Source organism: Mustela nivalis, assembly GCF_964662115.1.
Source record: "Mustela nivalis genome assembly, chromosome: 13".
NCBI lineage: Eukaryota > Metazoa > Chordata > Mammalia > Carnivora > Mustelidae > Mustela > Mustela nivalis.
This window is the reverse complement of record NC_139032.1, coordinates 72,767,743-72,794,739: the sequence shown is the minus strand read 5'-3', so window position 1 is coordinate 72,794,739 and position 26,997 is coordinate 72,767,743. Positions and strand designations below refer to the sequence as shown.

Sequence of the window (26,997 nt, the reverse complement as noted above, 5' to 3'; positions counted from 1 at the left end):
CTGCTTCCCCTTCCTCTCTCTCTGCCTGCCTCTCTGCCTATTTGTGATCTCTGTCTGCCAAATAAATAAATAAAATCTTTTAAAAATTAAAAAATAATAAAAAATAATAAAAAAAACAAAATTGCAATCTAGGGGTGACTGGGTGGCTCAGTTGGTTAAGCAAAGACTCCGGATTTCAGCTCAGGTCATGATATCAGGGTCATGAGATCAAGTTCCATGCTCAGCAGGGAGTCTGCTTAAGATTCTCTCTCTCCAGTGTTCTTGGGTGGCTCAATCCATTCAGGGAATACCTTCAGCTCAGGTCGTCATTCCAGGGTTCTGGGATCCAGCCCCACATCAGGCTCTCTGCTCAGAAGGGAGCCTACTCTCCTTCTCCCTCTACCTGTCCCCTCCCTCTGTCTGTCAATCAATCAATCTTTAAAAATAAAAAAGATTCTCTCTCTCCCTCTCCCTCTGCTCCTCCCTGCTGCTTGCTGTGTGTTCTCTCAAACCTTAAAAAACAAAATTATAATCTACTAAACTCCCAATCCCCCTTACTTTGTTCTAATTTTTTTGTATAACATTCTCACCTTCTAGAGACTTTACTATTCCTTATGTTAACTGTCTATTGTATCTCTCCCAATTAAACTGTAAGTTCCAGAAGGACAGAGCTTCTTGTCTGTTTTGTTCTGATATATCTTAAACTACTAGAGCACAGCTTGGCACATAATAGGTATCCAATAATTATCTATTTTATGAATAAAATCTACAATTCTTAGAGTCAGACTAGGCTTTTTCTAACTTTGTTACCCAAGGAACCAAAGACTTAAAGGTTAGGGGAGCAGAGGTGAGGGAAGGACAAAATGCAGATGATGATAACCCCTCTAAAGAGTAAACTCGAGGGGCGCCTGGGTGGCTCAGTGGGTGAAAGCCTCTGCCTTCAGCTCAGGTCATGATCCCAGGGTTCTGGGATTGAGCCCTACCTAGGGCTCTCTGCTCAGCAGGCAGCTTGGTTGCCCACCCCTCTCTGCCTGCCTCTCTGCCTACTACTTGTGATCTCTGTCAAATAAATAAATAAAATATTTTAATTAATAAATAAAGAGTAAACTCGAAGGGTAAGATCTGCATCCCCTTCACCTTAGTACCCTTAATCCCCTGTACACAGGTTAGACACATAATAAATTACCTGTGTATGCTCAATGAATAAATAGTACAGAGAACTGTGCCTGGGCATATAAAAATGTTTGGAAGATGAATGAATAGAAAATGACAAGTAGGGGTGCCTGGGTGGCTCAGTGGGTTAAAGCCTCTGCCTTCAGCTCAGGTCGTGATCCCAGAGTCCTGAGATCGAGCCCCACATCAGGCTCTCTGCTCAGCAGGGAGCCTGCTTCCTCCTCTCTCTCTCTGCCTGCCTCTCTGCCTACTTGTGGTCTCTGTCTGTCAAACAAATAAATAAAAATATTAAAAAAAAAAAAAAAAAGAAAATGACAAGTAACGTAATAGAGGTACAAAAAAGGGAAAATACTATGTTAGGACTTTGTTATCTGGAAGAGCTCCCTTTCAGACTAACTTCCTTTCACTATCTACCAACAGCATCAACGACTGAAGTGGGAGAGGAGGAGGTTGACGGAGGAGGTTGAGAACGGATGAGAAGGAAAGAAAGCTGAAGTAGAGAAGACACAGTAAACTGTGAGCTTTTAAAGTTTTTAACTGTGATCCATAATCAGTAACACTTTTTATTGACATGACTAAGAATACATAATACCTACCTATACACACACTCACAAATACAAATCTATTCTTTTATATATGAAACAATATTGACAATCTGCAATGCCCCCTAATATTTTCTACCTTATTCCACTAGAAATAAAACAACAAAATTCTGACTGCTACCTTCTAACTCAATTTCACAATCCACAAAATTGATTTCATGACTCACCAATGAATCTTGACATGCCGTTTGAAAAGCACTACAGAAGCACTTTTTCACTTTCACCTTTTGCCCCACTGCAAAGAGTATCATTCTCTAGAAAATCTTAAAGGAACTGTGTCTGCTACAGAAACATAATGGAAAAGGAAGAAGCAGTAAAACATGGTTCAGATCCCACAGTGGGCCGGGGAAGAAAGGAATCTCGGTCAAATAGCATTCGAAAGGAATTTTAAAAAACGGATCCTTGGAGCCCTTAGAAGAAAAATAGTAACTACAAAGGTAACTGCAATGGCTAAATTCTCCTGAAAGTTACATTAACAATATGCCCCCATGTTCCATACATTCTCACCCACAGCCTCCCTGTCCCCCCCCTCCCCTGGCATCAATACCTTCGGGTCCTTGGCCCTTTCACTTCTGCTGGGAGTGGTAAAATCCCTTCACCCAGCAGACAGAGGCGATCAAAGATAAGATAACCCTCAAATGTCCCTAAGCTAGAACTCTGGGTTAGTTTTACGTTGTTGTCTCTAGCAATTCAGTTCAAGAGTACCCCAGAGCTATAATACTTTGCAAAAATGCTGGATTAAATGTGTTTTCATGACCAACTCTTACCAACCTCATCATCCATTAGCTGAAAAGGCTAAAGAAGTATCCACAGTGCCCTGCACAATGTCTTCACATAATAACTGTCCAACAGGTATTTGTCAAGCAATAAAGGAATAAACAAAATAATTCCAGAAAGAACCATAGAAATAAACAATATAAAGGTCCTTTAGACAATAAAGAAACATGTTAAAAGACACAATGGGGAGAAACATCCAGAATGTTGGAAACTCTATAAATGACCTGGTTTTTCAAGAAATCAGCAGCAAGGAAAAAAAAATTAAAAGTGTTAATACTATAAGTGAAAAACATATCACACAAATATAATGTGTGAAACTTTTTTATATCCTGATTTGAATAAACCAACTGCAGAAAAAGTATTTGAGACACATGGATAGAGCTGGAGAGTATAATGCTAAGCAAAATAAAGTCAGAGAAAGACAAACAGCATATGATCTCACTCATATGTGGAATTTAAGAAACAAAACAAATGAACAGAAGAAAAAAAAGAGACAAACCAAGAAACAAGACTCTTATTTGACAGAGAATGAGTGAGAGCACAAGCAGGAGTAGTGGCAGAGGGACAGGGAGAAAGGGAGGCAGAAGCAGACTCCCTGCTGATTTCCATCCCAGGACCCAGATATCACGACCCAAGACAAAGGCAGATGCTTAACAGACTGAGCCAACCAGGCACCCAAGAAGCAGACTCTTAAATATAGAGAAGAAACTAACAGTTACTAAAGGGGAAGTGGTTGGAGGCATAGGTGAGAGGCATTAAGTGTACACTTATCCTGATGAGCACTGAGTAACGCAGAGAATTGTTTAGTCACTGTATTGTACACTTGAAATTAACATAGCAATGAATGTTAACTATACTGGAATTAAAACAAAAAATAAAAAAGGCAGGTAGTTGTTTATAACTTTAAAATCCAGAAGCACTTCTATACCCTAGCACCAAAGGGAAAATATAATGTTTTTAAAAACTATCATCTAGTATTGTGGCTGCCCCAACATGAGACTTACTAGAATACTTTCCTTTCCCCAATCTTCCCATGCTTGTATAAGCCCTTCAGAATTCAATTACTTCCATATTTCGCCCTCCCCCAACCTCTAAGTTTTAAAAACAGAGTTCAGGAGTGCCTGGGTGGTGCAGCTGGTTGAGTGTATGATTCTTGATTTGGGGTCAGGTCATGATCTCAGGGTCATGAGATCAAGCCCCAATTCTCTCTCTCTCCCTCTCCCTCTCCCTCTGCCCCGCAACCGCCCCTACCCCACACTCATGCCTCTAGCGTGCTAACTCTCCCTTTCTCTCAAAAAAGAAAAAAGAAAAAAAAGTTTGTTTCCCACCTCAATCTACCTACCCAAGATGTATCTCAAAGTGTCAAGGACAATAAATGAGACTCCGATCTGGATTTTTTTTTTTTAAATACATACCTGTTTTCGGCCATAATGCATTCACTGCAATTTCACCCTTAAATTCTTCTGCCATTCCAAGCACACACATAGACATACCATACTTAGCAATGGTATAAGCTGAAAGAAACCACAAAGAAAAGCGCTTAATTAAGAAACAACTCTGTGAGTATAAATAACCACTTTCTATGGCTACACTGCTAGTAAAACAAGAAAAAAAAGTTGCAGATTTGTTTAACCTAGTCAATTAAAACAGAACTTCTTTCAGCTTTGCCCTGTGGCTTTCTAATTACCTGTCTAAAATTTAGTGAATTATATGTACAAAGAAGAAGTATCTGATGTAACTATTTTAAAGGAGGCACCTCTACATAAATCTTGTAATTTAATACATACTCACCTCAAATTATTTGTTTGCTGTGAAAAGAAAAGTACTTCATAGTTTCCAACCAACTTTATTGAAGAATAAGTTATATATGATAAAACACACCCACTGAGATGTGAGGGAGCTTTCTGGAACGATGGAAATCTGTATCTGGATTTGGGTATTGGTTATACAGGTGTATACATTTGTCAAAACTCTTTAAACGGAACCATTGAGATCTCTGCATTTTATTGAATGTAAATTATACTTCAGTGGTTTAAATTACAGGTAAAAGTTTAAGAATCTAGTTTTGAAAGTACTTTTGATTCTACATAGAAAAGTTAATGTTGAATGCTATGTAAAAATTGTGATTACATCATAGAAACACTGAATTAATGCAAAACAAATTAACCAAACAAACCAGCCTCTCAACCTACTACCTACCACAGTGCTGTTTGAACCACATGGGATTTAGGTTCAGCGGTGGGCTGAGATTGAGGATATGAGCAATTTTACTCTTTTTCAAGTAAGGAATACAAGCTTTAGATCTGAAAGCAAAAGAAAACACATCAAGTTAATAGATTTCTAACAACCTCCCTACTTCTCAAAATTATTATATTTATTTTTAAAGATTTCATTTATTTGAGAGAACATGCACAAGAGCAGAGGGGCAGAGGGAGAGGGAGAGAAAGAATTTCAAGTAGACTCCCGGCTGAGCAGGGAGCCTGATGCAGGCGCTCAGTCTCCCAAGCCTGAGATCATGACCTGAGCCAAAATCAAGAGTTGGATGCTTAACCAACTGAGCCACCCAGGCATCCCTAAGATTGTATTTTAAAGTACTTCTACAGAGCAACTAAACCTAGTCAGCAATCTGTAGGCTGCTTTTGTTTGTTTGCATTTACTTTCCTAAAATGAAGGTAGGAAAAGCAGTAATTTTCACTTTTTTGAAACTTTACTTGATAGCCTAAAAAATTATCTGCTTGGTGAAAATAATAAAATCCTTGGCACATTAGCCTTAACTCCAACTGAAGCTGTCCTCAACTACATCCTTCCAATTCTCCTCCCACCAACACACACACACACATACACACGCGCGCGCGCGTGCGGCGCGTGCATGGTTTTCAGCAAGTTAATGTCCTTGCCAGCCAGCACGGGCAGTACTATGGTAAAGAACATGGTGCTCGGGTCAGACAGAGTGGGGTTCAAATCTTTCTTCTTCCCCTTCATCAAGTGATCTCAGGCAAAATATATTCTAATTCTCAGTTTTCCCATTTGTTTAAGTGTTGGTAGTATCTGCTACCATCCAGGACTGACCAAGGGATTAAAATGAGATGATAAATATTAAATACTTAGAACAGTACATATTAAACATGAAATAAACAACTGCTATTATTCATATAATGTATACTGATTTATTTCATCTTAGTAGATGTGGTATTCCTTCTTTTTTTTTTTTTAAAGATTTTATTCATTCATTTGACAGAGAGAGATCACAAGCAGACAGAGAGGCAGGCAGAGAGAGAGGGAAGCAGGCTCCCCGCCGAGCAGAGAGCCCGATGCGGGACTTGATCCCAGGACCCTAAGATCATGACCTGAGCCAAAGGCAGTGGCCTAACCCACCAAGCCACCCAGGCGCCCTGTGGTATTCCTTCTAAGCTGGAACTGTAATTTAGTTTCACAACTCCCAATACATTCCCAAATTTAGTTTGCACCAATATGCAATGCAGTATACCTTTGAGATGAATATTTAGTTTTTATATTTTTTAAAAAACTATTCAAAATGGTAGGTAATTTATTTTTTTTAAACTTAGGTTCAACATTTTTAATTTATTAATGATTAAGCTACACTGTGTTATTAAGCTGTAACATTGTGTAGCTTAAAATTATATAGCTTTTAGTTTTATTTCACATCCAGTAATTTCTAGGACTTTGAACTAGTTGATTCTTGTTTGTGTTTTTTTTTTTTTATTAACTAATGTACAACATACTTATTACCATTTGCAATGTCTTTTCAGGTCTAGAAACCAAATACAATCAATATCACTAAAAGGTTTTATACATACTGTTTTTCCTTTCCAAAAGTGCTTCACTCTCATGGGAGTGAGCTGGGGAGGGGAAAACACTATTACAGCTGATATTCATTAAACCAATGAAGCTAAAATCTCCACAGGAAAAACCAAATCTATTCCAGGCAGTAAGATCATGACTACATTTTACATCCAAGGAAAGAGCTCATTTCAATTACATTATAAACATGAGCTTCTCCTTTGATCTTTTAGACAAAACCTTTCCATCTGCACTTTGCCTGACTGGACCTTAACATTACTAATCCTAAATCAGTTGCATTTTTACGAGCAACATGCTCAATCTTATGTATTAAAGACAATTAGCACCACACTTAGATACTAATAACTAAAGCTTAATAAAATAGTTAAGTTTACTGAAAACTTACTGCATGCTAGGCACTGTACTTATTACGCTTCCATGAATTATTTTACTTAATTAGGCTCACAAGCTCAATAGGCATTTAAGTAAATGAATAAAGTGAGCTGGGTGTAGGGGAAAAAAATTAATCGTTCAGAAATGCACCTGAACTTTATTATTCAATTTCTATAAGCATTTAACATGATACAAACACCTATAACACTGGAGATTATATATTTAAAACTTAAAAATGCAAATTAAGGGTTTGCCTTCTATCTCATCTCTGCCACAGGGATCTGGGTGCCAGGGATCAGGAAAGAGCTCTAGATCCTCGCTGAAACCTCCAAACAGGTCAGCTCTTTGGTCCTTGCCCCCACTCTCTCCCAGGCTTGCCTGAGAAAATAATCTACGCTTTCCTTCCATGAATAAATGAGTGTCACTAAATAAAAAACAAAATAAAAATTAAAATGGAAATGTTTCATTATCAATTTTCACTTTCATAACTTGTAACTTTCACAGAGGGCCAAAAGCCTGACACCTTGTCCTTGATCCAAAGAGCAACATCAGGTCTTTTCATTTGGCATTGCAATACCCTTTAACTGCGAAAAATATTTAGTATTATTTAAAAAATAGCTGTTCCAGGGGCACCTAGCTGGCTCGGTCAGTAGAGCATGCGACTCTTGATCTCAGGGTCGTGAGATGAAGTCCTACATTCAGCATGGAACCTACTTTTAAAAATAAAATAAATAAAACAAGATAAAGTAACAGCTGTCCCTAAATGCAGGAACTTTTAACAATGAATAGAATCTTTACTTTAAAAAAGGCTTCTTATTTTAGAGTATCTCTTCCTGAGACATTTGTAGATCTGCTATTCCAATGTACTCATATTTAGTTTTGAGTACATTAGTGCCTTATGGCTCATATGTTCCATCAGTAGTTCTCCAACTATACACGTAGTATTCATTGAGAAATGTACCTGAACAAAGTAAGTCATTTTCTCAGTTTGAAAATCAGGGGTTTTTTGCTTTGTTTTGAACTGAACCTTCAAATCTGTAACTGCAGGAATGCAGTTTAAGCCATTTTTGGAGAATGATCCTGGTATAGGAAAGGGGCCAGGCTGTCCTTGCCAAATGGGTTTTCCAAAGACGTAATTTCACAAGGAATGAGCAATGAGAATCAGACATTTGTGTTTAGTTAGTCATAATGTTGACTGATAAAGCTAAGTCTTTGATCCAATCTTTGTATGGAAATTGAGTTGAGAATTCTCTCAGGGGTGGCAAAAAACAGCTGATTTCTTTTAAATTAAAACCAAAATCTTGGGGCACCTGGATGGGTTACTCGCTTAAGTGTCTGCCTTCAGCTCAGGCCCCACTTCAGGCTCCCTGATCAGTGGGGAGTCCGCTTCTCCCTCTCCCCCTACTCATGCTCTCTCTCTCTCTCTCATACACACATACACACACTCACTCACTCTCTCAAATAAATAAAATCTTTTAAAAAAACAAACAAAAAAAATCTCTTCAACAATACAACACAGCCACATAACCTTGTTACATACCAGAGGATCACGTTTCTAGTCAACATTAGTAAAGCAGTTAACTGTGGTTCAAACCATGGAAGTGTGTTTAGTTCTTAAATTTGTAACACAGTCCATTTTTAACTTTTTAAAGCAAGAGCAATTCCCAATGAACAATACGATGACCAAAATTATTTTCTGCATCTCCGTGAACCATTTCTACATTAGTGTTTAAAGTTTAAAGCTAACACTGACCATTCATGACAGCTTAAAGTTAACACTGAGCATCGCAACAGCACTGTCTACAATTATGGTTACTACGATTTTGACAAATCTATATTAAACTTCCTAAGATGTCTCTCAGTGCTTAACAAGTCATTTCCATGCTCGTGTCATGGGACCAGTCTAAAAGTATTTTTTTTTTTAAAATCATGTCAAAATTCTCCTGATACCTTAGGTAAATAAAACTTGGTCAGTAGAATGTTTATATCCGTGGCTTCTCATCTACAATCGAAACCGTCATGAATGATTTAATTTCTCACAAATCATGTCCTTTTAAGCCTTAATTCAACATGCTGAGCAACAGTATTCCTGCTTAGGTTTATATTTTTAAATGCTTGTTTAAATGAATGTTTGTATTTAATCAAAATTCTTTCACGAAGTTACCATCTGTAAAAGGTTTTGAGGCCCAGATAATTTCTTCATGTAACACACGACTGCATCACAGAGCAGCGCGGCTGGTTTTATTTGAAAATAAACACAAATCCTATTGAAGTGTTAGTCCTTTTTCTATATAAGTCTTTCACCACAATCTTTTCTGTATGTTTGCCATAGTTCTTACTATGGTTGGATTCACAGTGATTTCCATTCAATAGAGATAGACTTTACATACTGAATTTATAGAAATATGCCCCACGTCTACAAAGAAGTAAGCTCTCACTCATTTTACTTGAACATATGGCACTCTTGGCGTATGTCTCATCTTCCCACTTCAGACAAGACACATGGGTATGAGAAATATTTTACTTCCCTCTTTAAGAAAAACAGCAGGGCAAGCAAACGAGATAAAAATGGCAACTTTTTAGCCTGTCCTCAGTTTCAGGTATCTAGGAGTCACACTGCAATGTAACAAAAGGCTAAAGCTAATGTCTCTAATGAGCCAGTCCACACTCAGCCACTCTGCTATGTGCCTAACTGTTGCCATGTGGGGATGCTGTGGCCAGATTTTCCAATGCTTCAAGAAAAGCTAGAAATCTGGAATTTTGTGTAAATCTGATCTTTTTCATATGCACAGCTAATAAAATTCTGAGCTAATAAAGGTGCTAATAAAAACAAATTGTTTTACTCTGTCAGGGCCCAGTTTTGCAGACCCAACAAAATATATCTCTAAGAGGAAAGTCCCAGATTAACAACAAATTTTACATTTAACCCTCACAACCAATCCTGTGACATACTTCATTGTCCCCATTTCACAAAGGAGGAAAAAGAATCTGCAAGAAGTTAAGTTTCTTGAAAAAAAGTCACGAGATAGCACATACTTGAATCTAACTCCAAAGCCCAAGGTCTTAATCAGTCCTAACCCATTTTATGTATAACTGTACGGCAGGTACATGTAAGATACATGCGTGGACAAACAAGTTCTATGCTGATCTTTCCTTAAGTCCACATGAAAAAATGATAGAACCTGAGAGTCAACAAATAAAAAGTGGACAAACAAGAGTGGATTGTCTGACCGATTCAGAACAGATCACAACTACATCTGGTTTCATTCTGTATCCTGTATTCACCCTGATATTCCCCAAGATAGCCTTTACCCTCTGTTATATTAAAATGTGATTCATAGGGGCACCTGGGTGGCTCAGTGGGTTAAGACACTGCCCTCAGTGTCCTGGGATCGAGTCCCACATCCCTGCCAAGCAGAGAGCCTGCTTTCCACCTCTCTCTCTGCCTGCCAATCTGCCTACTTGTGATCTCTCTCTCTCTCTCTCTGTCAAATAAATAAATAAAATCTTTTTTAAAAATGTGATTCATAGACAATTAAACTAATATAACAATCATGTTAACTATACTGGAATTAAAATTAAAAACTTAATAAAAATAGAAAAAATGTGGTTCATAATGAGCTTCCTATGATTTACATAACTATAACCAGTGTTTTTCAGAGAAAGCAAAGACTACTGCTGATTTGAATACTCAGAAGAGTTGGCATGCATTCATGCAAATGTTTGAAAACGTTTGAGCTATACTTCAGACTTTATTAGATTCACAGAGAAAGGAGCTCTGAATAAAACTATTTAAAATACCATTTACTGACTTGGAGCACTTTAAAGCCTTTAAAACAAGTGACTAGGTTTTAAACTGTATTGCTAATCTGGTTCAAGTCTGTTCACAACAAGTTCTCTGAGAACACATTGCAAGATTCTCCCCAACCACTGTAACTTACGTCAGAAAGGTGCCTCTGGTGTTGACATTCATCATCAAATCCACTCTCTTTGTAGGTGTTTCCAATGTGCTGGTCAAACTAATAGCACTGGCATTGTTCACCAAAACATCAATTCCTGTTTTCAAATAACCAACTTCCCATTAATGGAATTTTAACTTTATAACAAAAAGAAATTAAAACATTCATTCTATATAGTTGAACACTAAGTTGGTTCACAAATACTTCTTTTAGATAATATGACTGACAATATACCAATGCAAGCAAGATTTGATAGCTGTGTCGAAACACCCAAATTATTTTCATTGGCACAATGGAGAAAGCCAATCTCCAGAGCTCCACCTGAAACCACAAAGAGGCTTAGTCCTCAGTGGTTTGTAGCTTCTATTCCTAATTTGTTCTCTTATCTCCTGGTCTTCTCTCCTTATCTCCAAGAACTTTAGGTTAACTTCCTAAAGTTTTCCCTTCTCTCTAGCATCTTTCCAAGGCCCTCCCCAAATCCAAGCTCACTAGTCTCCCTTACTTTAATAAAAGAGGTCCTTCCTGGTCTTGGGAACTAGGAAAAGAGAAAACACCTAGAGTGAATTTTCAATTCTAGGCAAATCATCAAAGTATATCAAGTTTGTTTTAGTAATTCATACACAAAATTAATCTAGAATAATGATTATTTATGCATATTCTGTCGGTCCTTCATTATGTAACATAATCTTGTTTAGAAGTTTAATTACAAGTTTTAGTTACAAGTTTAGTTAAATAATGTTAAATGAAAATAGTAAAATATGAAAGTATCTTAAAACACTTCTCTGTTTCTCCATGATTTACACTTCTTTTTAAAGGGCACTTAATATTCAGTTAAATAGAAATATCACAACTTCTATTGTGGGCTTAGACTGTTGCAATAAACATTTTCTGTTGTCCTCCTTACCAAGCCCCTCTCTCACAATACATGGATAATGTATTTTAGTCCTAATCACCCTTTTTTCATACATGGTATTATAAAATCTTGATCACATAGTCATTCCTCAATTTCCATATTCTTCTGTATAAACTCTGTGTTGCTAATGTTTTTTCTTTTTTCTTTTTTTTTAAGGTTTTATTTATTTATTTAAAAGATTTTATTTATTTATTTGACAGAGAGAGACATAGCGAGAGAGGGAACCCAAGCAGGGGGAGTGGTAGAGGGAGAAGCAGGTCTCCTGCTGAGCAGGGAGCCCTATGGAGGACTCAATCCCTGGACCTTGGGACCATGACCTGAGCTGAAGGCAGACACTTAACGACTGAGCCACCCAGGCACCCTGGTAATGTTTTCTTAAAATGTGTCCTTAGGACTAACTTTGGACTCAACAACATTACATCTTATAACTCCATTATAACAAATCTCAACTCAAGCAAGTCATCCACATATCTGAGGCAAGTTCTAGATTCTGTGACTAGCAACCTCCTAGATTGAACATAATGATGGTTATCTTCACAAATAGCAATGATCAATGAAAAGAACATTTTTTAAAAGATTTTATTTAGTTATTTGACAGACAAGAGATCACAAGTAGGCAGAGAGGCAGGCAGAGAGAGAGGATGAAGCAGGCTCCCCATGAGGCAGAGAGCCTGACGTGGGGCTCTATCTCAGGACCCTGGGATCATGACTGAGCCGAAGGCAGAGGCTTTAACTCACTGAGCCACCCAGGCGCCCCATATGAAGAGCATATTTAAATCAGGACACACTTGTCAATCCACAAAGCTATGAGCTGCTCAGCCTACCACTGAAAGATAATCAGTGAGTGGCTACAGTACAAAGGCACTCTGCTAGGGTCTGGGAGGCAAGAAAAATGATTCTCACTAAGGAAGCCAGGTGGGAGCAAAGCGAATTGAGGAGAGGTCTGAGTGAGAGGCTGACCTGATGGGTATATACACCACCCTGTGTAGAACTACCCTCTTCAGAGAGATGAAGCTAGTAAGGGTTGACCCAATCAATAGATTCCTTAAGCAAATTCAGACTTTATTGACTTCATCTCTCTCACTATGTGGTAATAAGTGACAAAGATGTTAGCAGAGCAAACATCTGGGCTCAAAAGCAAAGAAAGTAGATGAGAAATGGGGATATACTGACATGGTAAACTATGTTTGACTTGCCAGTGATAAAGGAAAAAATAGTTCTAATAAAGAGGTAGGTCAGAATTTCTACACTCAGATGGCCCAAATTAAAATGGATCAGGGAACAATAGTGAAAAGTAATGCACAAGCAAAAAAAAAATTATATATATATATATATATATATACACACACGCACGTATGTATATATATAATTTTTTATATATATACACATATATATGTGTGCGTGTGCATATATATATATACATATATATATATATATATGCATGCTTCAGGGGGAAAAGAAAGGTTGCAGAAAAGAATGATTCTATGGTTTATAAAAGAGCATAATTTGTGGCGCCTGGGTGGCTCAGTGGGTTAAAGCCTCTGCCTTCGGCTCAGATCATGGTCCCAGGGTCCTGGGATCAAGCCCCACATCGGGCTCTCTGCTCAGCGGGGAGCCTACTTCCTCTACTTCCTCCTCTCTCTGCCTGCCTCTCTGCCTACTTGTGATCTCAGTCAAATAAATAAATAAAAATCTTTAAAAAAAAAAAAAAAGAGCATGATTTACTCAAGGCCTGGAAAACTTTGAAGGTGAGGGAAGGCAGGGTGACAGGGAGCACCCTGTAGGCACAGGTTTGAAAGCATTATCAACTGTTCAGGATTTTGTTAAAGACAATTCTCCAGCAGAGAGAAATATCGGGAAAAAGTAAAGTCTTCCCAAAAGGCAGAATTCAAAGCCCCAGAGAATCCCCAAACAGAAGGTCACAACGGTAGCAACCCCAGCATGCAACTAAAACCAAACAAACAAAAAAATCAAGGCTTCGCATCTTCATGGAAAAAGAGTACAGAGGGGGAAAAAAAAAGGAGCAGCTTATGAATCATTTCTTGTAAATGTGGCATCCTTAATAGTTATATGAGAGTGGCAGCTGAGTGGCTGAACAGAATTCCCTCTTCAGGGCGCCTGGGTGGCTCAGTGGATTAAGCCGCTGCCTTCGGCTCAGGTCATGATCTCAGAGTCCTGGGATCGAGTCCCGCATCGGGCTCTCTGCTCGGCGGAGAGCCTGCTTTCCTCTCTCTCTCTGCCTGCCTCTCCATCTACTTGTGATTTCTCTCTGTCAAATAAATAAATAAAATCTTTAAAAAAAAAAAAAAAAAAAAAGAATTCCCTCTTCATTGTGCATTGTTATGCCAGGAAAGCAGAAACTGATGGGTAAAAGGAAAGCAAAAATTTTTAAATACATCAAAGTGGATACTAAGGAGGAGGAAAGAAAATCTTAGACAAGACTTCAGAGCAGAGATAACTCCACTGCAAATCTGTAAATTTATCAAAAAGAAAGTGTGTTTCAGATGACCTTCTCAATAATAAGTAGCAAAATAGGGGCAGGGCCTGGGTGGCGATGTCCTCTGAGCATCCGACTGTCGGTTTTGGCTCAGTTTGGTATCAGGGTTGTGAGATTGAGACTGGGTTGGTCTGTGCACTCAGCGCAGAGTCGGCTTAGGTTTCTCTCCCTCTTCCTCTGCCCCTCTGTGCGCCCATGTGAGCACACACTTTCTCTCTCTCTCTCTAATAAATAAAAATCTTAAAACAAAGTATTAAAACATACTGGGAGATATTTTGTTTCCCCTCGAAGGTATGGAAAACATATCCTCTTAACTGAAAACTAAACTCTGTGCTCCGGCCCTTTATAACGTAGTACTCTGCGGTGAAGGTTATAAACACAAGTCATGCTGACAATAAGATATTTTTTCCCATTGGTCAATATCTTTCACACATACATACATACAGTCTCTGGAATATTATAGGGGGAGCAGGGAAGAGTGGTAACAGTTTGGGCAGGATTTGGACTTGGCCAGGTGCCTTGGTATAATACCATCAAAGCTTTAGCTCACCCCCAACACCTGCCTTCTAGAAGTTTATGAACTAAATGAGGAAAAAAAATACTAAGATCTAAAGCAGTACAACAGAGGCGCCTGAGGGGCTCAGCTGGTTAGGTGTCCTACTCTTGATTTAGGCTCAGGTCATGATCTCGGGGTTGTGAGACTGAACTCGGTGTCAGGCTCCATGCCTGGTGGGGAGTGTACTTGATATTCTCTCCCTCTCCCTCTATTCCCCACACCCCAGCTCTCTCTCTCTCTTTCTAAATTAAAATAAATCTTTTAAAAAAATAAAGCAGGGGGACCAGGGTGGCTCAGTTGTTAAGTGTCTGCCTTCGGCTCAGGTCATGATTCCAGGCTCCTCAGATCGAGACCCATATCGGCCTCCCTGCTATGTGGGAAGCCTGCTTCTCCCTCTCCCACTCCTCCTGCTTGTGTTCCCTCTCTCTGTGTCAAGTTTAAAAAAAAAAAATCTTAAAAAAAAATAAAGTAGTGCAAGATAAGGATCAAAGGAATATTTTAGGAATTCAGAAAAAGAAAAATACACTTCTGACTAGTTGGCATGGTGAGGAAATTGGCTTCATGAAGGAGATAAGATATAACCACAGAAAGGTGGGATTTCACAGACAGAGAAGGGAGCATTTCAGGTAGGAATGGAGATGGACAGGTAGGCACTGGAGAAGTCTCAGGATGGGAAAGAGAAAAAGTTAAAAGGTAAAAACCTCAAGGCAAGGATATGGAAGTAAACTATTTGAGGAAGAATAACGTATTTACATACAGGCATAGAAAAAAGATAGAACCAAAAAAAGTCTTTTGAAATCAGAATGTGAAACATCTTAAATGGCAGTAAGTTATCTATACTTAATCCAATAAATATCAAAAGTCATCAAATTGATGACCACGTTAATTGAGGAGAGGCAAGAGGATGAGATCTGGGAAACTAGTTGGTTAGATATATGTTACTGTCAAGGGCCTAACTTGAGAATAAATGGTGGATGTTTATTCAAAATAACTTTTTTTTTTTTAAAGATTTTATTTATTTGTCAGAGAGAGCGAGCGAGAGCGAGCACAGGCAGACAGAGTGGAAGGCAGAGTCAGACGGAGAAGCAGGCTCCCTGCGGAGCAAGGAGCCCGATATGGGACTCGATCCCAGGACGCTGGGATCATGACCTGAGCCGAAGGCAGCTGCTTAACCAACTGAGCCACCCAGGCGTCCCCAAAATAACTTTTAACAATACAAAATCATCACATGGTTTTAAGCTGCATTTCTACATAAGTGAATACTCATATCTGGTTATACTCCAAAGACTTAGGAAAGTTAAAAAAAAATTTTAAATTTATAGTTATAACAGTCAATAATTATTTCAGAATTAAGGTACTACCTCCAAATCGCTCCACTGCTTTCTTCACCGCATCACTGATCTGCTCTTCATCTCTCACATCAACAGCACATGGCAAGGCCTTTCCTCCAGCTGCTTCAACTACAAAGGACAAACAAAAAAGCATTGAGACATTCAAATACTAACCTTTTCATTCTGCTGTGAACCAAAAGAAGTACCCCATTTTCAGAAAATCAATATAAATAACTGTTCTTATAACTGCTAGTGACGCCACCCTACTGTAGGACAGACAAACCCATATCCAGCCTCCGACTAGAGAGACCAACTATATGAAAAAACAAAAAGTGGGGGCCGTGCCTGGGTGGCTCAGTTGGTTGAGCATCCAGCTCTTGGTTTCAGCTTGGGTCATGATCTCATGGGTCATGGGACTAAGCTCTGCTTGGCCTCTGTACTCATCAGGGAGTCTGCTTGAGGATTCTCTCCATGCCACCACTCTTGAGCACATGTGTGTGCTCTCTAAAATAAATAAATAAATCTTTAAAAAAAAAAGTAATTAAAAAACTCTATTAAAAAGAAAAAAAGGGGCGCCTGGGTGGCTCAGTGCATTAAGCCTCTGCCTTCGGCTCAGGTCATGATCCCGGGGACCTGGGACCGAGCCCCGCATCAGGCTCTCTGCTCCACAGGGAGCTTGCTTCCTCCTCTCTCTCTCTGACTGCCTCTCTGCCTACTTGTGATCTCTCCCTGTCAAATAAATAAATAAAATCTTTTTTTAAAAAACAAAAGAAAGGAAAAAAGAAAAAAAGAAAAAAGGAAGGTAATTTAAAAAACCTTTATTATGAAAAAATTCAAGAAAAAGACAAAATTATAAAGAACGGTATATTTAACTACCATGAATCTTATCACCTATCTTCAATGACTGTTAATTCTCTGCCAGTTGTTTAATTTTTTTACTCCAGATCCTGTTTTCAGCTGGAGTATATTTTAAAACAAATCTCGGGCATCGTCTCATTCATAAATACCTGATATGTGCTCCCCTAACATAACCACAATGCTATTAACATGACTAACAAAACTAGCAATAGCCACCAAAGTTGAATTTTAAGCCCTCCCTCCTGATATCGTGCTCAGCGCAATGCCTTGACTAGAAGCACTTGATAATTACTTGTGAACTTAAAGTATTAAGATAATGAGTTTCAAATAGCACAGAGAATAAAAAACACTTTTTCCAAGTGTTCACACCAACCACCTCTCATTTCCACTCCCCTATTCTCTGCACAGATCCAAGAACTACTGCTCTTAAGAGACATGATTTGTAAAGGGAGTCTCTCATATCATACAAAAGTGCTGGGAAAGACAGAGTTCCTAAATCCTTGCCCCCCAGTGACAAAATATTTCTATAACCAGATAAAATTATTTAGAGTAGCTTTCAAATAGCTATAAACTCTCCAGCAAATTTCCCTACTGAAACCACAGTTAGAACATTTCAAGAAATGGCATCGTCCCATTCACTCACTCTCTTCAGCAGCAGTGAAGATTGTGCCTGGAAGTTTGGGGTTTGTATGGGTGGTCTTCGCAGCAATGACAATGTTTGCTCCATCCTTTGCTGCTTTCAATGCAATAGCTTTGCCAATGCCACGACTTGCACCTGTGATAAAAACTGTACATCCTGCTAGCCTCCTACAACAGAACAAATAATGACCTTATAAGAAACCTCAGTGTTTTACTTACTTGTTAGTATCAGGAACTTCTGCATATTTTCACAATATTTATGCTTCCTCCCCTAAAACTTTCTGCAGGGGCACCTGGGTGGCTCAGTCGGTTAGGCATCTGCCTTTGGCTCAAGTCATGATCCTGGGGTCCAGGGATCAAGCCCCGAATGGGCACCTCGGTCAGCAGGTGGTCTGCTTCTCCCTCTCCTTCTGCTCTGCACCGCCCCCGCCTTGGCATCTCTCTTTCTCTCAAATAAATAAAAAAAATCTTAAAAAACAAGAAAACTTTCTCTAAGCTTTCCTTCCTCCCTCCTTCCCTGATAGCTAACAGCTCTGTGACACTGCCACTGCATAATGATTTAAAAATAATTACAACTGCAGTTGGCCAGCCTTGTGATAGGGCAAACAATATCTGGCCTGATAAAAGGAAAATCTTCTTTTTTTTAATTTTGATTTTTTACTTTTTGATGTAGTGTTCAAGGATTCATTAGTTACATATAACACCCCTTTTAAAAGATGTTATTCAGGGACGCCTGGGTGGCTCAGTTGGTTAAGCAGCTGCCTTCGGCTCTGGTCATGATCCCAGCGTCCTGGGATTGAGTCCCACATCGGGCTCCTTGCTCGGCGGGGAGCCTGCTTCTCCCTCTGCCTCTGCCTGCCATTCTGTCTGCCTGTGCTCGCTCTCTCCCCCTCTCTCTCTCTGATAAATAAAAAAAAAAAAAATTTAAAGATATTATTCATTTATTTGAAAGACAGAGAGTGAGCGAGGGGAGAGAAAGGCTATGAGCAGGGGGAGGGGGAGAAGCAGACTTCCCCTGCTTAGCAGGGAGCCTGATAGGAGGCTCGATCCCATGACCCTGGGATCATGGCCTCAGCTGAAGGCAACTGATAACCAACTGACCACCCAGGCACCCCCAGACAAAAAGGAAACCTTAACAAGAAATAGGGAATTAATAAACTATACACACATTTTCCCACAGAAAAAGTGGGGAAAATAATTTTTCCCCCAAAGAAAAAGTGTAAACAAAGCTTATTTTTGAGTGATGCAATTATGAATAAATTTTATCACATTCTTTATGGTCTTCAGGCTTTTTCAAGTTTTCTACAATGAATACATACCACTTAAATTATCTAAAAGCAAATAAATGTATAACAGATGCTCATCATTGCTCGTAATAGCCAGATTGGAAAAAATGTAAATGTCTATCAATTGATGAGAGGATAAATAAATTGCTGTATACCCATACAGTGGAATATATTCAACAATAAATAGGAAGAAAGTACTGATCCATGTTACATGAATGAACCTGGAAAACATTATGCTAAGTCAAAGAAGCCAGTTACAAAGGACCATACATTGTATGATTGCATTTAAACAAAATGTTCAGTACAGGCTAATCTATTGAGACACAAGGATAGTGGTTGCCTAGGACTGGGGGTGCAGGGATGGGAGTTGATAGCTGAGAAATATGGGGTCTCTTCTGAAGATGATGCAAAGGTTTTAAAATTGATAGTGGTGGGGTGCCTGGGTGGCTTAGTCAGTTAAGCAGCTGACTTCTGATTTTAGCTCAGGTCTTGACCTCAGGATTGTGAGTTCAAGCCCCATATGCTAGGCTGCCTGCTGGGCATTTAAAAAAAAAAAAAAAACTTGTCTAAGGAGAAGGATTAAAGGGAATATAGTGAAAATGACAACAGCAAAGAGAAAAGGGTACAGTAACCACATAAACAGACTTGTTAATAAAAAACAGCGTAAGGTCTCTGCCAAGATCTATAGGATTTACATTCTAGAAAGGGTCAGGGGTAAACATGGGGAAGGGTTTTAAAACAAGAAATAAACATTTTGGTAGGAAAGATGGAGAACAGAGAAGAGGGAAGGAAAACAGTATTACCAACACTCCAGAAGCCACCTGTCTATTCCTCTAATTCTATTCTCCCACCCCAGAAAGTAACAACTCGTTTACATATGACTACTCATTCCCATTTTTTTTTTACTATTCCTAGTATCAACACATCTATGGCTAAGCCAAGGGCCTCCTAAACAGTATAGCCCTAAAGCTAAAAATTGTTTACAGATGAACATTTATGATCAATTCGATGAGAGAAAACACCATTTTTAAAAAATATTTTTTTTATTTATTTATTTATTCATTCATTCATTCATTCATTCATTAACAGAGAGAGTACAAGTAAGCAGAGTGGCAGCAGAGGGAGAGGGAGAAGCAGGCTCTCTGCTGAGCAAAAAGCCTGACACGGGGCTCAATCCCAGGACCCTGGGATCATGACCTGAGCTGAAGTCAGATGCTCAACCGACCTAGCCACCCAAGCACCCCTGGGAACACTAATTTTTGAACCCCCGTGAAGTCAGACATTCAATCCCTGTTGTGTACTGAATTCTATCTACCAAAAGGATATGTTGAAGTTCTAACCTCTAGTACTTCAGAATGTGACCTTGTTTGGACTGTTGCAGATGTTAGGTAAAATGAGGTCATATGAGAGTCAGGTGGGCCCTTAATCCAGTATGATTTGAAATGTGGAGGGAAGACTATACATGAAGACCCATATACAAGAACACCATGCGATGAAAGAGGCAGAGACTAGAGTGACGCAAGCCAAGAATACCAAGGGTCGCTGACTGTCACCAGAAGCTCTCTCACACCGTGGAAGAGGCAAGGAAGAATTCTATCCACAATCCCAGAGGGAGAATGGCCCAAGGGATACCTTGACTTTAGACATTTAGCTTCTGGTACTGTGAGAGAATTAATTTATTTACAGCCACTCAATTTGTGGTTATTTTGTTACAGCAGACCTAGGAAACTCATAAACCCTCTCTCTTCCCCCCACCACCGCAAAAAAATTTCATTCTTCTCATTGTATTGTCCAAAACTGTACTATTTTGAATTTCATTCATAAAAAGTATTGTGGAAATTGGTTTCTCTCTTGTTCTCTCAGGAACCTTCTTTTTTCTATTATGAAAAATGTTGCTAAAAATATTTTGGTTCTGGTTGCCTAGTTGGCTTAGTTAGCTAAGCCTCTGCCTTTGGCTCAGGTCATGATCCCAGGGTCCTGGGATTGAGTGCCAAATTCGGGCTCCCTGCTCAGTGGAGAGTCTGCTTCTCCCTTTACCCCTCCCCCTGCTTGTGATCTCTCTCTCTCTCTCTCAAATAAATAAATAAAACCTTAGAAAAAAAATTATTGTTCACTTTTTCCAGTCACATGGGCAACAGTTTCTCTAAGGCATATATTCTTATTGGTGAAACTGATGGATTATAGGATACTATTATAGGTCAAACATATAATCTACGTAGTATTCATATATTGGAGCACCTGGCTGGCTCTGTCAGAAGAGCATGATACTCTTAATCTTAGGGTCATAAATTCAAGCTTCATGCTGGGTATAGAGGTTACTTACAATGAACTTCACCAAAAAAGTATTCATGTATGGGGATGCCTGGGTGGCTTAGTCGGTAAAGTGGCTGCCTTCAGCTCAGGTCAAGCCCCACTTCAGGCTCCCCGCTCAGTGGGGAGTCTGCTTCTCCCTCTGCCCCTCCCCCTGCTCATGCTCTCTCCCTCTAATAAATAAATTTAAAGGTAATCCTGTATGTAAATACATATTCATATATTTAGATATTTAAATATAAATAATAAATATATGGTATCTATAAACCATATATACTTAAAATAGTTTCTTACTTGTGGCTTGCTTTTTCACTACATTTACAATTTTTTTTTTTTTAGATTTTACTTATTTATTTGAGAGAGAGAGAAAGCATGAGTTGGGGCAGGGGTAGAGGAAGAGGTAGAAGCAGATCCCAGCTGAGCAGAGAGCTGACAGGGAGCTCCATCTCATGATCCCAAGATCATGACCTGAGCCAAAGTCAGATGCTGAACCGACTGAGTCACACAGGAGCTCCTATAGTATCTTTTGATGGGTAGAAATTCTTTATTTTCATGTAGAATTTATGAATCTTCTTTTCAGCCAATGCTTTTGGGTTAAAAAAAAATCCTTCCCTAACCACAACTGTATTAATTTGTCTCTCAAAAATTTTACGGTTTATCTTTTAAATTTTAGTCTTTAATTTACCTAGAATTAACTTATATATATGAATTGAGGGATGGATCAAATTACATTTTTTTCCAGTAAGGACAACCAAATGTCCCAGTCTAAAAAGCCCATCTTTTCTACAGACCTTCAATTCTAGCTTTGTCAAGATGAGTCCCCATAAATACAGCTGTTTCTAGGCCTTCTCTTCTATTCCATTGGTCCACATGGATTGCACTGTCTTAAGTGTTAATAGCTTTATCAGTCTTACTAACTGATAAGGCAAGTATTTTCAATTTGTCCTTCCTTAAGAGTTATGTTTGGACCTTTGCTTTTCCACATATTATTTTAGAATCAGCTTATCTCGGATGCCTGGGTGGCTCAGTGAGATAGACGTCTGCCTTCAGCTAGGGTCATGATCCCAGAGTCCTACAATTGGACCCACATGGGGTGATGGGCTCAGTGCGGAGCCTGGTTCTCCCTCTCCCTACCTCTGCTACTCCCCCTGCTTGTGTTCTCTCACTCTGTCAAGTAAATAAACAAAATCTTTAAGGCAAAAAAAAGAACAAACTTTTGTATACTGAAAATTATTAAATCTAAGACTTTAGTTACACATTATTTTGGCTTTCTAAATAATCATATCAATTGCAAATAATGACAGCATTGTTCCTTTCATTTCAACAAAGATTTTTTTTTCCTTCTCATTTCTTATTTATTAAAAGAAGAAATGCTCCTAGATGGGAGGTCTGAAGGGCAAGAAGACATAAAAACCAAAAATACTAAAATAAAAGAAACAAACAAAAAATAGAAACAAACAAATTTTAAAAACCCTGGTAAATTAAGTACAGAAATCTACAAATGTATTTATAATAATAATTAGTAATACCATAAGTAATAATAAATAATATTTGCACAAATAATTAAAATATATTATAATAACATGTTAAAAACAGTGATTAGAGTTTAACTTTTCTAGGTCCTTGTATTGTTTGAGGGAGTGATAAAATTTTACTTTCTTTAGACATTTTAGGGGCGCCTGGGTGGCTCAGTGGGTTAAGCTGCTGCCTTCAGCTCGGGTCATGATCTCAGGGTCCTAGGATCGAGTCCCACATCGGGCTCTCTGCTCAGTGGGGAGCCTGCTTCCTCCTCTCTCTCTCTCTGCCTGCCTCTCTACCTACTTGTGATCTCTTTCTGTCAAATAAATAAATGGATTCTTTAAAAAAAAAAAAAAAAAGAACTTTAGACATTTTAAGTTATTTACACGTCAAAATTTCTACATTAAATGTGACAAACAGAAATCCCAGATTTGGGGGTACCTAGGTGGTTCAATTGGTTAAGCGTCCAACTCTTGATTTCAGCTCAGGTCATGACCTAAGTCATGATCTCAGGGTTGTGAGATCGAGGGCTCCAGACTCTGCAGGGAGTCTACTGGAGGATTCTCTCTCCCTCTCTATTTGCCCTTCTTCCCACTTATGTATGTGCACATACTCTCTCTCTAAAATACGTAAATAAATCTTGGGATGCCAGGGTGGCTCATCCGTTAGGCATCTGCCTTTGGCTTGGGTCATGGTCCCAGGGTTCTGGGATCAAGCTCTATATCCGGCTCCTTGCTCAGGAGAAGCTTGCTTCTCCCTTGGCCTGCTGTCCCCCACCCCTGCTTGTGCGAGGGTGCGCTCTCTCTCTCTGACAAACAAAAAATAAAATCTTTAAAAAATAATAAAACATATAAATAATTCTTAACAATTTAAAAAAAGAAATCCAAGACATGTCTCAACTATTGCTTTAAAAGCCTCATCCCTTTGCCTTTGGTACAGTTGGACTGATTCCCAGTAGGATAAAGGACATTTCTCTCCTCACAAAGAGTTTCAGGCACTGGCAAAAAGAAAGGCAAAGACAGTTTCTCCTCTTAACCTGAAGCCCTGGGCTGTCCTATTAAGAAACCCCCTTCCAGCTCAAAAACGTTAGAGCCATAAGAGGCAGGCAAGCAAGCAAGAGTCCCAATTTGTCAGTACCATTGGTGGATGGCTAAAACTTAACATAGTTCATCTACACTACAATTTCCCAAACTTCTATATATAAGCTACTCAAGTTCATTTGGAAAAAGAAACATCCAACAATATCCAGGAAAATTCTGAAAAAAATTCCAAATGAGGCAGAAACTAGCCTTCCCAGATATTTAAACATTTTCTAAAGCTAGAGCAATTAACTACTTTGGTACTGGTGCATGAATAGACAGACAAAAGTAATAAAATAGAAAATCCAGAAACAGATCCCTATCATACAAGACTTTAGTTATACGACAGGTGGAATTTCTAACAGAAAGAAAGATTAACTAGTCAGTCAACAGTATTGGTGCAATTGTACAGCCAGCCATCAGAACCAAAACGAAGAGGGCTTCCTAACTCACTTCCTTTGTCAAAATAGTAAGCAAAATAGAATATCACCTCAGGTGAATGAAAAATCTGAGTAAAAACAAAATAAAAGTAATAAAAAATAATAAAAATCCAGAAGAATACTTACCAATTCAAAAGAAAATCCTACCTTTAGAAGGCCCTATAGGTTTGTCACAAAACCACAAAAGCCTTAAAAGACTAACTATGACTCAATCAAAACATGTTTCTGCATGATAAACAGTACAAAATTAAGACACAATGAAAAAGAATCTGAAAATATTTGTAACACATATGACATACAACATTTTTTTTTCAAATGGAACTCTAAGAAATCAATCAAAACCTAGTTATGTAAGCCAGGCAAAGAAAAAGATACACAGATGGCTTTAAACCAGAATTTCTCAATCTGCACTATAGACATTTTGGAAAGGATAATTCTTTTTTTTAAGATTTTATTTATTTATTTGACAGACAGAGATCACAAGTAGGCAGAGGGGCAGACAGAGAGAGAGGAAGGGAAGCAGGCTCCCTGCTGAGCAGAGAGCCTGATGCCGGGCTCTATCCTAGCACCCCAAGATCATGACCCAAGATAGAGGCTTTAACCCACTGAGCCACACAGGTGCCCTGGAAAGGATAATTATTTATCTGTAAGGGATTATACCGTGCATTGCAGAACATTTACCAATATTCTTGGACTCTAAAGATGCACATACTCCCACGCATACATAATTATGACAACCAAAAGTGTCCCAAGATATTGCCAAATGTCCCATAGGAGTCAAAATTGCTCCTTGATGTGGACTATTACTTTAAACATATAGAAAGATCCCCTCCCTCACTAATGATGAAAAATTTAACTGTAATGAGGTGCCATCTTTTTCAATTAGGTTTTTAGTATCAAACATTTTGTTGTTTGCCAAGGTGTGGGATTAGGAAATCTCATTCAATCTTTTGGGTGTGCAATCTCCCTGGAGCGCTGAGGATATTAGCCATTGAAATATAAAGTGCATACACTTTTTCAAACTTCGCCTCCAGGAATTTGTCATACAGACACAATTATATACAAACAGTGGATACAAGTTTAATCACTGCAGCAATTATGCAGTAAGAAAAACTAGAAATGATCTGGTATCCAGTGATTGGGGACTGGTTGGACAAATTATGGTTCATCAATAGAATACCATGTAACCAATAAAAGAGAAGATGTGCATATACATATGTAAAATGTACGAAAAAATATGTCCCAAGACACATTATGTAAAAATAAAAAGGGAGTGTGCCACTATTTTTAAAAGTGGTCTCTGTGTTTACAGGGGTGTACAAATGTTTAAAAATGCACAACCTATCTCTGGAAACATACCAGTGAATAAATGGGAAACTGAATGTTAAGGATGGGGGAAGTCACTTTTTACTTTACACCCTTTTGAGCCTTTTTAAGTCTTTTGACCATGTGTCTGTATGTTTCAAGCAAGTTATAAAATAAACAAGTCACCCCACTCAAGACCTCTACACTTTATAAAAACAGAAAGTAGAATAGGGGCTAAAGGAAAGGGAGGAGTGGGCGAGTTGTTTAATGGGTACAGTTTCTTTTCCAAGTTGAAAGATTTCTGGAGAATGGTTGCAGACAATGTGAATATACTATACACTTAAAATGATTTAAGATGGTAGATGGTGGGGCACCTGGATGGCTCAAGGGGGTTAAAGCCTCTGCCTTGGGCTCAGGTCTTGATCTCAGGGTCCTGGGATCCAGCCCCGCATCCAGCCCCCCAGCCCCGCATCCGGCTCTAAGCTCGGCGGGGAGCTGCTTCCCTCTGTCTCTCTGCCTGCCTCTCTGCCTACGTGTGATCGCTGTCAAATAAATAAATAATCTTAAATAATTTTAAAAAAAAAAGATGGTAGATGGTGCTATGTGTATTTTATCCAGTATTTTAAAAAATCTTAAGTAGGGGCGCCTGGGTGGCTCAGTGGGTTGGACCGCTGCCTTCGGCTCGGGTCATGGTCTCAGGGTCCTGAGATCGAGTCCCACATCGGGCTCTCTGCTCAGCAGGGAGCCTGCTTCCCTCTCTCTGCCTGCCTCTCCATCTACTTGTGATTTCTCTCTGTCAAATAAATAAATAAAATCTTTAAGAAAAGAAAAAATCTTAAGTGAACCGCCTCCGTGAAAAGATACCCATACTAAAGATTAATTTAATTTTTTTACTAATTTGAAAATCCCTTTTAAAAACACCCCATTATCATTTCATTACTTCGGAACTGAGCGTTCGGAAAAAGTGAAGAACCGTGAGCGGTACAGTGACCTTTCACCTAGAACTTGCAAACCTTCAGCAAGACACGCGAAAGTCCGAGGCAGGGCCTGCCCCGCGAGCGGCGGGGTAACCCACTCTGGATCCTTTCCTTGTGGGAGAGACTTGCACGTGGCTGTCCCCCCAGAGGTGCACAACTCCGAGTTACTTTCAGGCATCACGGCGGGTTCCAGCAACACTGCGTGCCCAGCGCGGAGCCGCACTCCAGAGCCGTTCTCCCACCGCAGGGGCCGCGACCCGCGAGCCACCCACTCCGGCCCCACCTAGGCACGGACTCTGCCTGGCCGCGGCTTCCACCTCTCCCCTCCCCACCCCGCAACGCCCCCATGCCCTTACCCCGTGTTGGGTAACATAATTTCCTTAGAGCAGACGTGGAGTCCACAGCAGCTGCAGCGAGCGTACAGCGAGAGGCGGGGCTTCCCCCTTTAATGAGCCCCGTCCGGAGAGGGCGCTGCCCCCCCCAACCTCCCCTCGCCCCGCCCCCTCACGCCCCGCCCCGGAGGCCTGTGGGGGTAACGGGCGTTGGAGGTAGTGGCAGATCCCTGAGTGCGCCTGCGCACGCAGTGGGCCTCCCGGCGCTCGGC

At 39.5% G+C, this 26,997-nt stretch overlaps 1 protein-coding gene across 1 annotated transcript in view; it reads right to left on the bottom strand.

Annotated features, from left to right (window-relative positions):
* The window catches only part of HSDL2 (hydroxysteroid dehydrogenase like 2), a 46,178-nt gene extending 19,298 nt beyond the window's left edge, over positions 1–26,880 (bottom strand). Inside the window, exons 1-6 of the mRNA XM_082696970.1 lie at positions 26,750–26,880; positions 17,483–17,646; positions 16,012–16,110; positions 10,667–10,781; positions 4,731–4,834; positions 3,943–4,045 (exon numbers count right to left, since the gene is read on the bottom strand). Coding sequence (XP_082553096.1) covers positions 3,943–4,045; positions 4,731–4,834; positions 10,667–10,781; positions 16,012–16,110; positions 17,483–17,646; positions 26,750–26,766 — 602 coding nt within the window. The 5' untranslated portion in view covers positions 26,767–26,880. The remainder of the gene's footprint in view (positions 1–3,942; positions 4,046–4,730; positions 4,835–10,666; positions 10,782–16,011; positions 16,111–17,482; positions 17,647–26,749) is intronic.
* Between the last annotated feature and the right edge of the window lie 117 nt (positions 26,881–26,997).